The sequence below is a fragment of the Alexandromys fortis genome, unplaced genomic scaffold, assembly GCF_014885135.2.
Source record: "Alexandromys fortis isolate MF-2015 unplaced genomic scaffold, M_Fortis_MF-2015_v1.1 scaffold_119, whole genome shotgun sequence".
NCBI classification, from domain to species: Eukaryota; Metazoa; Chordata; class Mammalia; order Rodentia; family Cricetidae; genus Alexandromys; species Alexandromys fortis.
The window spans coordinates 5109599-5124830 of NW_026067991.1; the positions used below are offsets into that span (position 1 = coordinate 5109599).

General features: G+C 39.9%; 1 protein-coding gene across 2 annotated transcripts in view; it reads right to left on the minus strand.

Moving 5' to 3' along the window:
* Positions 1-15232, minus strand: part of Sec22a (SEC22 homolog A, vesicle trafficking protein) — a 67939-nt gene that overhangs the window by 16307 nt on the left and 36400 nt on the right. For both annotated transcript variants that reach the window (XM_050159708.1, XM_050159709.1), the window contains exons 5-6: positions 13271-13386; positions 3263-3328 (exon numbers count right to left, since the gene is read on the minus strand). In XM_050159708.1, the coding sequence (XP_050015665.1) occupies positions 3263-3328; positions 13271-13386 (182 nt within the window). The remainder of the gene's footprint in view (positions 1-3262; positions 3329-13270; positions 13387-15232) is intronic.

Genomic DNA, 15232 nt, shown 5'->3' on the forward strand with positions numbered 1-15232 from the left:
AGAGAAACAACTCCCTTCACAATAGCCACAAATAATATAAAATATCTTGGGGTAACACTAACCAAAGAAGTGAAAGACTTGTTTAACAAGAACTTTTAAGTCTTTGACAAAAGAAACTGAAGAAGATACCAGAAAATTAAAGATCTCCAATGCTCTTGGATAGGCAGGATCAAAAATGGCAATCCTACCAAAAGCAATCTACAGATCCAATGAAATCCCCATCAAAATCCCAACACAATTCTTCACAAACCTTGAAAGAATACTCAACTTCACATGGAAAAACAAAAAACTCAGGATAGCCAAAACAATCCTGTACAATAAAGGAACTTCAGGAGGCATTACAATCCCTGACATCAAACTCTATTATAGAGCTACAGTAATGAAATCAGCCTAGTATTGGCATAAAAACAGACAAGTTGACCAACAGAATCAAATCAAAGACCTGGATATTAATCCACACACCTATGAACACCTGATTCTTGACAATAAAGCTAAAATTATACAATGGAAAAAAGAAAGCATCTTCAACAAATGGTGCTGGCATAACTGGATGTCAACATGTAGAATAATGAAAATAGATCCATATCTATTGTCATACACAAAACTCAAGTCCAAATGGATTAAAGACCTCAATATAAATCCGACCACATTGAACCTGATAGAAGAGAAAGTGGGAAGCAGCCTTCAATGCATGGGCACAGGAGACCACTTCCTAAATATAACACCAGTAGCACAGACACTGAGACCGAAAGAAAATAACTAAATAACTAAATAAATGGGACCTCCTGAAACTGAGAAGACAAAAAGACAGTCTACTGAATAAGAAAAGATCTTCATCAACTCCACATCAGAGATCTCCAAAACATATAAAGAACTCAAGAAATTAGACATCAAAATACCAAACAATCCAATTAAAAAATGGGGCACAGATCTAAACAGAGGATTTTCAACAGAAGAATCTCAAATGGCCACAAGACACTTAAGGAAATATTCAAAATCCTTAGCCATCAGAGAAATGCAAATCAAAACGACTCTGAGATACCATATTACACCTGTAAGAATGACTAAGATCAAAAACACCAATGATAGCTTATGCTGGAGAGGATGCGGAATAAGGGGAACACTCCTCCATTGCTGGTGGGAATGCAAACTTGTACAACCACTCTGAAAATCAGTATGGCAGTTTCTCAAAAAACTGGGAATCAACCTACCTATGGATCCAGAAATACCACTCTTGGGCATATACCCAAAGGATGTTCAATCATACTACAAGGACATTGGTTCAAATATGCTCATAGCAGCATTATTTTAATAGCCAGAAAGAACCTGGAAACAATCTAGATGCCCCTCAACTGAAGAATGGATAAAGAAAATGTGGTACATTTATACAATGGAGTACTACTCAGTGGTAAAAGACAATGACATCTTGAAATTTGTATGCAAATGGATAGAACTAGAAAAATACATCCTGAGTGAGTTAACCCAGATCCAGAAAGATGCTCATGGTATATGTACCTGCTCATAAGTGGATACTAACTGTAAAGCAAAGGATAGTGAGTCTATAGTCCACAATCCCAGAGAAGCTAAGTAACAAGGAGAACCCTTCGAGAAACAGATATAGGTCTCTCTGGGAAGGGGAAACAGACAAGATCTCCTGAGAAAATTGGAAGCATGGGGGTGGGGTGAGAAGGGAGGGAAGAAGGGAAGGAGAAGGGGAGAAGCGAAAGGGGGAGGAGAACTTGAGGGAATGGGATAGTCAAGATGGCAGAAGGTCAGAGACTGAGAGCAAGGAAAGAGATATATTGATTGAGGGAGCCATTATGGGGTTAACAAGAAACCTGGCACTACAGAAATTCCCAGGAACCCACAAGGATGACACCAGCTAAGACCTTAAGCAATAGTGGAGAGAGTGCCCAAACTGACCTTGCCCTGTAGTCAGACTGATACTATCTTAAATGTCACCATAGAGCCTTCATCCAACAACTGATGGAAGTATAGGCAGAGAGACACAGCGGAGCACTGGGCTGAGCTCCCAAAGTCCAGTCCAAGAGTGGGAGGAGTGAGAATATGAGCAAAGAGATCAAGATCATGATGGGGACACCCCTGAAATAGCTTACCTGAGCTAATGGTAGCTCACCATCTCTGGCTGGACAGGGAAGGAACCAGCATAGGACCAAATTAAACCCCTGGAATGTGGGTGACAGTTGTATGGCTGGGGCAGACTGCGGGGATACTGGCAGTGGGACCATGATTTATCCCTACTGCTTATAATGGCTTTTGGGAACCCATTCTCTTTGGAGGGATACCTTACTCAGACTAGATATAGTAGGGAGAGCCTTGGTTCTTCCTCAAAGCAATGTGCCTTACCTTCTCTGAGGAGTGGACTGGGGCAGGGGAGGTAGGAGAGAAGGTGGAGGGGATGGGAAGTGGGGAGGGAGTGGGAAATGGTATTGGTATGTAAAAAAAAAGAGTTGTTTTTAATAAAAAATGGTAAAAAAAAGTTGTACAGAGTTTTGGGTAATCTTAGGGACATACAGAGCTTTACATCTTCCTAGCTTTCCTTCTTTTTTCTATATAAATCAGAGGAAAATGCCACTTACAGAAGTTAGGTCAAGGGTCCTGAGTTTAGGTCACTGACATGATTATTCCTCCCATTCCTCTGCTGACCAGTCTCCCTATCGGCCAGAAGAACCTGCCTCCTCCTTGAGTATCCTGTACACTCTAAGTGCTGGTTGGTGTCCTTCTCGGTGGCAGTATTTCATTAACTTGCTGTCAGTACCACAGTTTAGGCTCCCTTTATTTTCCATCTCAATTGCCAGAATCATCTCCCTGCTGGTTTCCTCACTGCCAGCCCCTCTGATCTTACAGTCCACCCTGTTCATCTCTACTAACTTAAAAATCCTAAAATGTTGCTTTTGCTGCATCACTCCCTATTCAAGGCTTTCTCCAGAGCACAAAATCCTCTGCCTGGATGTTCAATAATCTCCTTAGAAAATCCAGACACAGCCTTGCTGTTGCAGGAACATGACATGGCACCCCTGAAGCCTCAACACAGAGAAAGGGTTACGACTAAGTCCACTGGGAACCTCTGTCCACTCAGATGGAAGTGTATGTTACAAAGGTGATGGAGGTACAAATAAAAAAAGAGGCAAATAACTCAGACACATTTTTATGTACTTTAAATACATGGGCAATTATTAGACTCGACACCTGAAACAAACAATAATTGGGAAGCATTTGTTACAAATGAAAGAGAACTTACCTGGTAAAGGCAGGATGCTGTTCCAAGGAAAAATGCAATGATGTAATTGAGATCCTCACCATCACTCTGCAAAAAAAAAAAAAGATTACCTTTTTGCTGGCAGCATCTACTTAAACAAATGATCTACCAAGATAGGCTATGACAATGTTTATGCATAGTCAAACATTTTTGCAGAGCAGTGTATAAAAAATTATGAGTCTTGAAAAGAGAAATATAGAACACATGGTAAGACAGAGGAAGGGAAGGATATTCTGGAGCAGTTAAAAGCAGCAGTTAAAAGCACTGACTGTTTTTCCAGAGGACAGGAATTCAATGAGCACCCACATTGACTCACAACCATCTGTAACTCCATGGGATCCAATGCTTCCGGAACCTCCATGTATTCTGGGCATACAAGTGGTACACAGACGTACATGTAGACAAAACACGCAGACACATAAAGTGAACTTAAATTTAAAAGGCAGAGAAATGGGAAGTTGAGGAAAACTCCAAGCATTCTGTGTCTTGGCCTCACCTGTCAATGGCATCTCACCTCAGGAAAGATGAGAAGCACCAGGGAAAAGCTAGCTCCCTCATGACACATAACATCTCTTCCTTATAGTAAAGCTACATAAACATGCATAACACACCAGCAGGTGACCGACCAGGTTCCTCCTATTCACGAGGGTCAATGAGTAAATAAACTGACAAACTTTACTACCCAGACGCACATCAACGAATTGTTCAATAAAGTAACTTGACATGATCAATAAAATGGTGGCAACTGAAAAGCTACTGTCCACTAGAGTGTGCTAAATCCCACAGAGAAAGATCAGGACTGGCTCTAGGGTCACTGTGCTAGCACACAGCAGCCAGGAAGAACAGCCAGGGCCTGTGCAAAACACACACATAACCACTCATGCTGCCCCTGGTGTCCTGCGAAGTGTCAGCATGCATGTGTGAGCAGCACAGAAAGCCCAGGCAGGAGGAGGAAGAGTGTTTTCTTCTATGCAGGCACATTATACGAGGCCCCTTTTTCTTATTTTATAACAAATAATTTTCTTTTTCCTACAAAGTCTTATTATGTAGCCCAGGACAGCCTCAAAGGCTCAATCTCCTTACCTCAGCTTCCTAAATGCTGGGATTTCAGGAAGGTGGGGGGAGCATTTTATAATAGAAATAAATTGTTTTAGTGCAGTGGATTGCGTAAAGAACAGTCCACAAGGCAGAGGAAAGTGGCTTATCCTAGTGTGATCTTAAAACAGGAGCATTAATCTTCTTAGGATGCTCAGTCAGTTCTCCCCTAGAGGCAGGAAGGGCCTTTCCATGTCTATAATTCAAAGACTTTAAATAAGCTCTGATTATTTTTTAGTCCTTTTTCCTGATTATAAAAGTTTATGTTCATTGTAGAAAATTGTGGAAGACACAGATTTTACGAAAAAAAAAAAAAGCCCATGTAGTTCATAATCTCACATATGAGGAAAACTATTGTTAACCCTTTCATGTATTTCTGGTCCTTAGTCTCTACCTCTCCCCACCCTCCACTGCCAAAGAAATGGAGCCATCCTCTTGCATGCTGCTCTTTTGTTGCATCATTTCCCAACATAGTCAATATCCCTCAGCCACAGGCTATGTAGAAGAATGTGTAGCCTTTCCCTATGTAGTAGGACTTCATTACTGCCCTATACAGTAAGGTTGGTTTTTCTCTAAACTTATACTGCCATTTGAAACCTCTCTTCATTTTCTTTAGCTCTAAACACATGTTCCAGAGTCAGTCTGACCTGTGCTAAAATCTTTATTTACAAGCTATGTTTTTGATTGCTTAGTGTGTTTCTTTTTTAGAAAACAGAAGTAGATCATTTCTGCTTTGTAGTAACTATTCCAAACACTTTAGAGAATCACTGGTGCCTGTTAGCCCTTAGGCCCATGGAGTCTAAGCCTTCATCCCACACAGTGGGAAGATGAGACCCACAGCAACTGCCTAAGGCCATTCATTGCACTAGTACTGGTGAGGAGACTGCAGGTCTCCTGACCTCTAGGGCAGGACTTCTAATACACCACACGAAAATTACTTCTGGGTTGGCATCAGCCTAATTATTAGTGTTTCAAAACTGATCCTTAGAAGAAGCCATGCAATAAAAAACAATGTGATAAAAGCATACGCATTCCTAAGATGTCAACTCACAACAACCTTATTAACATCTCTGAACTCAGAACAAAGCTAGGAAGCAAGTGCAAACAATCTAATTTACACATTACTGTGAACATAAAATCAAATTATCAACTTAAAAATATATATACACACAGACCCAACAAAGAAAACCTTCAGTGCCACATTCTTTTAATAAATCCCTCTCACACTGAGAAGTAGTTACTAATTTAGCATAGGCGAATTTGTGCCGAATCTTTTTTCATTTTCTACACATTTTATTTGTATGTGTGTATGAACATGCATATAGGCATACACATACACATGCCACAGCACATATATGGAGGCCAAGGAAAGCCTGCAGGAGTCATTTTCTCCTTCCATCTTGTGGGTCCAGGGATTAAACCCAGGTTATTAGACTTGGCAGCCAAGTGCCTTTCCCAGAAGAGTCATCATATCAGCGCATTTATCCTGAATTTGAAACAATGACAATACACAGGAATGCTGATTCATTGAGTCTTCTAATTTAATGTGCCACAAGCACAAGGTAACATAGAAGATAAATGCTGCAACCATTTTTAGTATTTATAAATCAAGGTTATAAAACTGTTACTTTAAATTACCACCTATATACTATTCAAAATCAGGAAAATACAATATAATATTCTCTAGATCTAAAATTAAAATTTCCAAATAAATCCTTTGTTTTTCTTTTTTTTTTTCTTTAAAGACAGGGTCTCAGTGTGTAGTCCTGTCTGGTGTGGAACTTGCTGGGAAGCTCAGGCTGACCTAGAACTCACAGAGATCTCTTGCCTCGGCACTCCCAGTGCTGAGATTAAAGGCGTGTGCCACTACACCCAAGCAAATCCTTTAATTAAGTTTTATAGAAATATAGAGGCTGTTGGTTCTGGGACTGTCTTTTCTCCTCTTTCATCACCAAGATCTGAATAACTCCACTTAGGTAGGATTTGTACAAAATTCTACAGGGAAGACACCGTCAGTAAGATCTATTTAACTTGTGATTTAAAGAGGTTATCCTAACATAAAATGCACTGATAACCTAGAGGAGCTAGGATCAAGTCCAATGGCTATAATGAAGAAAAAATAACTCTTCATCCTATCCAAGCTGTGAACCTAACTCTGAGGGGAAAAAAAAGTGACTAATATCAGCCCATTGTGCCATAAAAGATTTACCCATACCTGAAATTTTAGTACTTGAAAAATCCACCAATTAAGCTGGAGTAACAAAAGTTTTTTTTCTTCTTTCTGCCTAAAAGTACTGTTATTCATTGCTGAGGATTGAACCCAAGGTATAACACATAAAAAATATGATTTTTTAAAAAAATATTGAAGCCAAGGTATAAATAAGTAGTATCCTCCTAGCCAAGCCCTTGTTTTGATAAGCAATATTTATACGGTTCAAAGTAAAGACAATCTATGAAGAGGCACTTAGTGAAGCCTTGCAGCCACTCTGTTTCCCACGCCTTGCAGCCACTCTGTTTCCCACCCGTCCTTTCCCAGCATGTTTGTTACTTTCTTATCCTTACAGAGTTTGTTTATGCAAATGAAACACACTGTTATTCTACCAGACAATCCTGGGGGGGGGGGTCTGTGTGTGGTGGGGTAAGCTGACAGGGTCTACTGGGTACAAGGTCAATACATCTGGCCTGAATTCCACCGGCATTCTCAAAATGCCCATTACTTTGAGGGCACAAAATTATAAAAATGAACTTTAAGACACAGATCAGATTCCTGAACCAGGCTCCATTCTAACTGGGACATCAAGGTCCTCACATGATCAATGCAGGGGAAAGGCTCAGGCCCCCCAACACAGAGAAGCCTAATTCACACTTATAAGAGCAGTCTGGGTTCAACAGGTTGTACTTTTAACTACTGCCAAGTAGAGCTGCACCTCACTGAAGAACATCAAAACATCAAAGTTCAGGGTAAGAATACGCCTATCTTTCTAGTTTCCCTTGGACTTAACATCAAAGAGAAGTCCTTTGTTCTACTGTTGACTTTGAAAATACTTTTTTTTTTTTTAAAGACATGGTCTCACTAGGTAGCTATGACTGACCTGGAACAAAAGAGAAATGCACCTGCTTCTGCCTCCCAAATGCTGTATTAAAGGAGTGTGCCATGGGCCCAACTAAAATAGATTTAATTTTTTAGATTAGCCTTAGGCATACAGAAAATTGAGCAGAGACTCTCCAGATGCCTCCCCTCCCTGCTCAGTGTCTAGTAACAACTGGAATCAGTGTGATACATTTATCACATATGCTGAGCTAGTCTTGACACATTGTTGCTTCTAAAGTTCACTCTTCCGGTTTGGACACATGGACAATAGCAGGCACCCACCATTACAGTCACACAAGACCACTTCACAACTCTAATAATCTCAGACAGCTGCCTCTCTTCCCAGTCCAGCAACTACAGGTCTACAGGTCTGCCTCTTGCAGAAAGTGTCCACTGTGTAGTTTCTCGGGCTAGCTGCTTTCATCAGGCAATATGCACCTAAGGAGGTTTCCATGCACCTAAGAGGACAGCCATTTCTTCTATTACTAAATGTTAGTCCACTGTATGAATTACTACCATTTACCATTCATCTTCCAGAATTGCTTCTTTGAAATTGGTTGATATAAATATTCACATGTTGAAAGTGCTCTACTCACCTGGTGAGAGACACTTAAGAGCACTATTGCTACATGATAGAGTAAAGCTATGTTTAGCTCTGTGAGAAACAGCCCAACTGTTTTCCAAAGTGGCCATAACATTTTGTACTCCCAACTTAGCAGCAAATGACAGTTCCTTATTCCACATCCCCATCAGCATTGGGAAGTGTCAGCTATCAGGGCAGGTTCTAACAGGTGTTTAGTGGCATCATCTTGTAAACTTGTGGTTCCTTGATGGCATACGAGATCCAGCATTTTTTTTTACAAGCCTGTCATCTGCAGCATCTTCTGTGGTGAGGTTGTTTACTGATCTTTAGACCATTGTCAGTGGGTTGATTTGCATTTTTTTTGAGTTTGAGGTGTTCTTTCTGTGATTTAGAATGACCATCTCCCCTTCTTAAAGGTTTCTTTCCATTTATGTGTGAATAAATGTATATTACGAGCATGCAGGTGCTCTTGGAGGCCATAAGAGGGTGTCAGAGCCCTTGGAGCTGGAGTTATAGTTGTGAGACACCCAGGATAGGTGCTGGGAACTCCTGAAGAGAGGCAGTAATAGGCACTCTTCACTGGAGCCATCTCCAGCCTTACAAAGTAAAGGCCTTTATCAGAGATGCTCGCAAAGCATCTTTTCCTAGCCTGTGGCTTTTTTCATTTTCTTGATTCACAGAACAGACTTTGTTAGGTTTTAATGACATTTAGCAGCCTATTTTTCTTTCCAACACTTTTGGTGCTATGCTTAAAAACTCATTTTCAGACTCTAGGATCACACAGGTTTTCTCTTCTGCTATTTTTTAAGATTTGTTCTTTTCGTTTAGTTCCATGACCCATTCTGATTTCCTATTTATTCCTTGGCATGTGGTTTTCCAGTTGTTCCAGAACCATGTTAAAATGACTGATCTGTCTCCATTGATTTGCTTTTGTTTCTTTATCAAAGATCAGGGAGCTCTATGGATGTAAGTTTATCTCTAGGTTCTTAATTCTGTCACAGTAATCTACTGTTTATTCCTTTGCCAATTCATACTGTCTTAATTACTGTAGTTTATAGTAAGTCTTAAAGTTGGACAATGTGAGCTCCCACTTTTGTTCTTCATCAGTACTGTGTAGAACATTCTGGGTATGAAATAGTAATAAACAGTCTGCTCCTCACACAGAGTTCCTAAAACCCTTATAAAGGTGCTAGAAAAATCTTTTGCTTCGATTAGTCTTTGACAGCAGTCTTGTCACAGATCCCCTAAGATCGTTCTAATTTCTTGAGTTATAGAAGGATTTGACCCAGAATTACCACCTCTTGGAATTTCTTGTGTAAGGAGGACAGCTTTTGTTTTGAAGCAACTCTTGATAGAGTCCTAGATCAGTGCTAGATACCAGAAAAGACCACAGCTGGATGCCTGGGATTTCTATCTCCATTCCAATCTTCCAGGGAGGAGAGGAGAGATAAGAAGGTTAATAACCAATCATACCCCCCCCCCAATCTTTAAAACACAGAGTTTGGAGAACTTCTAAGTTGGTGAACATCTCAACATGTGAGGAAATGTGGGCAAACCCAGCCCCACAGGGACAGAAACCCATATCCAGAGCTTTCCCAACCTCTCCCTATGTAGTTCTTAATCCATCTGTATCCTTTGAAATACTCTTTATAATTAACCAGAGCTGATCCAAAAACTATGCCACCAAATCTTGCTCCAAGAGAGAGTTGTACAAACCTCCAATTTATAGCCAGCTAGTCATCCTTACAATCTGGTCCTATGACTGACACCTGAAGGAAGGGTAGGCCCATAAAACCAAGCCCTTAGCATGTGAGTTCTGTCCTAACTCTAAGTAGACAGTATTAAAACTGAACTAAATTGGCCAGGCAGTGGTGGCACATGCCTTTAATCCCAGCACTCAGGAGGCAGAGGTGGGCGGATCTCTGTAAATTCAAGGCCAGCCTGGTCTACTAACAGCTAGTTCCAGAATAGGCACCAAAACTACACAGAGAAACCTGGTCAAAAAAAATCCGAACTAAACTGCAGGACACCTAGATGCAATTGGAGAATTGCTTGCTATGGAAAGACCTACCACTACTCTGGTGGCAGAAGTGAAATTTTGAGTTTTGTTGATGAGAATACAGAACAAAAGCATTTTGTTCTTTTCTACATACTGGGTCTTTTGTTTTTCCATATAAACTTTGCAATCACTTTATGGAATCCACAGAGTAACTTTCTGGGATTTTGACAGGGATTGTGTTTAATCTATGCATTAGGGCAGAAAGAACCAACAGCTCAACAACACTGAGTTTTCCTCTCTAATGTGGAATCTCTCTCCATTTATTTAATCTTCCATTTCTTTGGTCAGAGTTTATAATCTACTTCATATCAGTCCTGTGAGTGTTTTATATTTATTTGTAAGTACTTCTTTTTTAGGACTTTCAATTCTCAATTGTGTGCTGCTGGAATTTAAGAAATTTTTATACAGTACAAGCTCCCTCCAGTATACAACTATACTCCCATCAGTTTCAGGGGCTGGTTGTTGTTCTTAGGAGTCATTATACAGCTAATCATGCCATCTGCAAACCTATCTTTTCCTTCCATATGTATTTTTTCCTCTTCACCTTACTGCATCAGCTAGGATTTCCATCAGAGGAGGTGCCTTCATCCTATTTCTGTCTTAGGGGGAAAGTATCTATCTAGCTCCTTGTCACTAAAGGTGTTAGTTGCTTGAGATTTGAAAATTCCTGGTTTGCTCCAAGCTGTGTTTTGGGGTTTTTTGTTTTTGCTTTTTTTTTTTTTTAAATCATGATGAAGGACTTTGGGACTTTGTCAAATGCCTTTCTGTATCTACTGATGTGATCATGTGATTATTATTTCTCCTTTAGACTGTTGAAGTGATAGCAGTAATTGATTTCAAATCAGCATTGCACACCTGGGATAAATCCCACTTGGTTGTTATATAATTATTTTTATTTGTTATTATAGTTTGATTTATTAGATAAATTGTGAAGCTGTCTTTTAAAAATATAAACAAGGTGAGAAATCTTAGCACAAAGCATCAATTACATCCAAGTAGTAAATAGTTTGATCAGATTATTCTTCTAAAACCTAAAATTGCATCACTGCAATTAGACAAGTGTATTACTGATTAGAAAGAGAACACAGAACAATTAGCAATGAAGAGAAGCTTAAGCCAATTGCAGCATTTCAAAAGCATTACAGACTATAGTACACAAAAACTTCCTTTAGTTTTTCAGTTATGAACCAGAAGAGGAAGGAGAGACTCAGCTCCAGAAAAGAAAGGACAAGATAACTGAGAGCATAAAGGAAATCACAGTCATCTTTAGTAGGCTGTGCCAGAGCTCTAGCCTTGATAGGCTCTGAGCCCAGCTCCTGCAGCTTCCATATGATATTCAGTCAGGATGTAAACAAGGTTTTGTGATGGGAAAGCTTTCTCTACCTAGGGCTACTCTAGCTAGAAAAGCTAACTCTTCACACCCTACCCCATGTTTTTTCTATACATCAATAAAATGGTTTCCAAAGATGTCTTTATTTATTATTAGCCTTTTTAGTCAGCAGTTTCCAAAGTGCCCATTTCTTGTCATTGACAGCTTATCTGGCTGGCTGAAAATTGAACTGCTGAAATAAATCCAACCTTGCAGAGGTGTAGTGCACCACGCCCGTCTGCAGTCTATGAGCTACCATACAGTTTGTGAACCAGGCAAGGGGCTGGAGATTGAAACACACAAAGACTCACAGACACACAGACACGGTCATCCTTGAAATAAGAATGCCCCCTTTATTGTGTCCAGGGGCAACTTATATAGAGATCCTTAACTGACAGCTACACCCCAGCCAAACCCACCAGAAACCACTACCCTGCCATCAGGAACTCCTGAGGGTCTCGTGCTCAGAGCAGCTGCAAGCATTACAAGTTGTTTATCAGAAATTCAGGATCTGGGGGGGGTTCACAGCTCCCAACACAGAGGGATGGGACAGAAGGCAGAGGAATGACAACCAGCATCCTATGCCTAAAAGGGGCAGGAGCTTTACCTGTGAGTTAACTGTTTGGAAGAAAATCTTAAGAGGACGCCCCAGGCATCCCTTTTAGGAACCATGATGTCATCTTTTTTTCAGTTGGCTTTAGGTAGCTGAACACAGAGAACATGGAGAATGGTACCATAAACCTAGCATGGTAAGCAGGTTTTTATAGATAGTATCCTGAACTTAATGCTACAGAGAGAGAGAGAGAGAGAGAGAGAGAGAGAGAGAGAGAGAGAGAGAGAGAGAGAGAGAGAGAGAGAGAGAGAGAAAGTGCAGGTTTTTATAAATGGATTCCTGAACTTAATGGTGGAGACAGACAGGCACACATGCACACAAACAGAGACAGAGAGAGAACTCTGATTTATAATGTGATATATCAAGAACTCTTGGGAAAATAGAGAATGGGAACAAAGGAAAAGACAACTGTGCATCTAAAACCTGATGGACTTAGACAGTTTGGTAGCTAACGACCTGGAATATGAAGTGCCTGAAGAAACCAGTGTCTCTGCTGCTAACCAGGCAGCTCAGGTCTGAAAAGGCCACTGAGCAGAAGGAAAAGCAGCAGCACTTACTAAGGAACACCCAGGAGCAGTGTCCATGTGGACTGTCTTCCTGCTCCTACTTTCCTCTCCCTCTTGCTCTTCCAAGACCGGCTCACCGTCTCTTCTCACCTCTTCTGAATCACAGTAATCTCTCCTCTTCTGGCTCTAAGAACTTAGTTATTACTCCCATACGTCTTTGCCTATCAAATTCAACTTTAACCTGTGAGAATGCAGGGTCCATGCTACATAGCTAGATGTTCCCCAGTGCCTGTCAACAATGCCTCTAAACGAGTGGATGATAAGGGAACATGTCAACCAGAAGTCAGTACTTTTTGGGTGGTGGGTGCTTTTGTGGGTTTTGTTTTTTGTTTTGAGACAGGGTTTCATTACACAACCAAGCTAGCCTAGAACTCACTAAGTGGTTTCAGCTGGCCTCAGATTTATACCCCTCTTGCTTCAGCCTCCCACGGGCCAGGATTACAGGCATGCTACTGTAACCATGCTTTTGAAAGAAGGTATCAAAGGCAAGTACAAGAACACAGATTTTGAGTTTGTGTTGTAAATTATACTAAATCTAATCCAATTCAAATCAACTATGTAACAAGCAGAATGAATAGACACAGTCACCTGACACTGCAAAAATAGCACAGTACCTGCAGGAGGCTTTCTATGGCGTGAAAGCCTCGAATTAAGTTCAGAGCTCCACATAAGAGACTAAGGATAAACGCCACGATCCCTGACAGAGTTGCTGGTTCCAATCGCTGATGTGCTGGGAGAGAAAAAAAAAAATAGTTAGAAATGAATACCAGCATCTCATGCTAGCTAAGCTTATGTCAACCCAAATTCACTGTTCAACTTAGATGTATTCAAAGTAAATAACTTTAAAGAATATACCTTACTAATTAAATAGTTCCCAGTCTCCCAAAGCAGGGTTTCTCTGTGTAGCCCTGGCTGTTCTGGAACTCACTCTGCAGACCTCAACTACAGAGATCTGACTGGCTCAGAGATCTGCCTGCCTCTGCCTCAATGTGCTGGGATTAAAGGTGTGTGACACCATACCCAGCTGAAATATTCTTTCTAAAATAAAAAATATGTGACAACATAAAAGTCCCATTCTCAAGTCAAATGGAACTAATATTGTTTTTCTACATTTTAATAGATGCACCTAACTTCTATTTTCAATAAAAGATGCTATATATGGAGTACCCACATCTGTCAGTAAATAACTTGAGGGAACTTACTAGCAAAAAATATGCACAATTTTCAATTTGGTACAAGCATTTTCACAAGATGACTTTGCTTGGAGAGTCAATGTGAAGCTCCTATGCTTTCTGAAAATGCTTAGACAACATTCTTAAAGATAAATATAGCTTGCTTTTAGGCAAAGCCCATGTATTTGGGACAGAAGACTATAGACACCACTGGCTATATGTAAAGCTTATTCATAATCACCACCCAAGCTCTTTAATAGAGTGTACAGTCTTGCAGCTAGGAAGACTGCACCCTTGGTCTCTTGAAGGTAAAAGTGACTAAAATAAAACCACACCAGAACCAAACCAGCTGCATATATTGCCATTTCATCTTTAAAAACATTCCCTTAACTTTCAGGCTTCAACAAAGTAAAATATTTTGTTATACAATCATTTCCCTTCATGATCATTTCACAATTATTAGGATTTACAATTGTGACTAAATGAAATCAAACTAAACACATAACCAGTAGACTTCAAAAAGGACACTGCCAAAGAGGACATCAGAACCACATTTTCATTACTTTATCTAAACCACTGAAGTGTAAAAACCCAACAATGAAGTTAATGAGGCAGAACATTAATAAAGAAAAAGCTCAGATCTTTGCAAATTATATTCAGCCATCACAGCAGAAAAGATTCCCCAAAGAGTTAATAAAAACCCAAAAACCTACATCTCATGAACTATTCTTCAGGATCAGCAGAAAGTACTAATCTAGAATAACAGTCATAATTTCTTCTTTGCCCGTGTCTAGTCTTTCAATAAACTCTCTTGAGATTCTACTGTGAAAACAGAAAACCAAATATCGCTGTGTAGTATTGATAGCATGGTCTTTCAGCAGTGAGAAAAAAGTCACACTAGTCATATTTTGGAGAATCTGTCCCTCTTGGTCCATCCTTTCTCAGAAAGAGGTAAATTGGACTATCATAAAAAGCAAATGGGCTTTAGGAATAAAACCAACTGACAACTGAGTAATTATCAAATATAGTTATCAAATCACACTTCCATATGAAACAAGGTACCCATTAAAAAAAAACCAACAGTGAAAATTAAAGCTTTACATGGTCAATTCAGGTGTGTTCAAAGGAAATCTGATACCATTTCATGTGTTGATGGCATGTATTTAAGAAATAAACAAGCCGATATACATTATTAAGTTTCTAACACCTGCCTTTTAGCCTCAGGACATGTGTTTTATAATAATAGTATACCATTTATGAATTCATCATTTCAAAATGACCACAGGTATTTTTAAAAGGTAAAAGCAAGTGCTAAACCTCTTCTAATGAAGACAAGGAAAGCACTGTGCACAAGGGCAGGCTGCACAGTGCCCATTTACTGTGGGCAAGAAATTCTAATGTGTT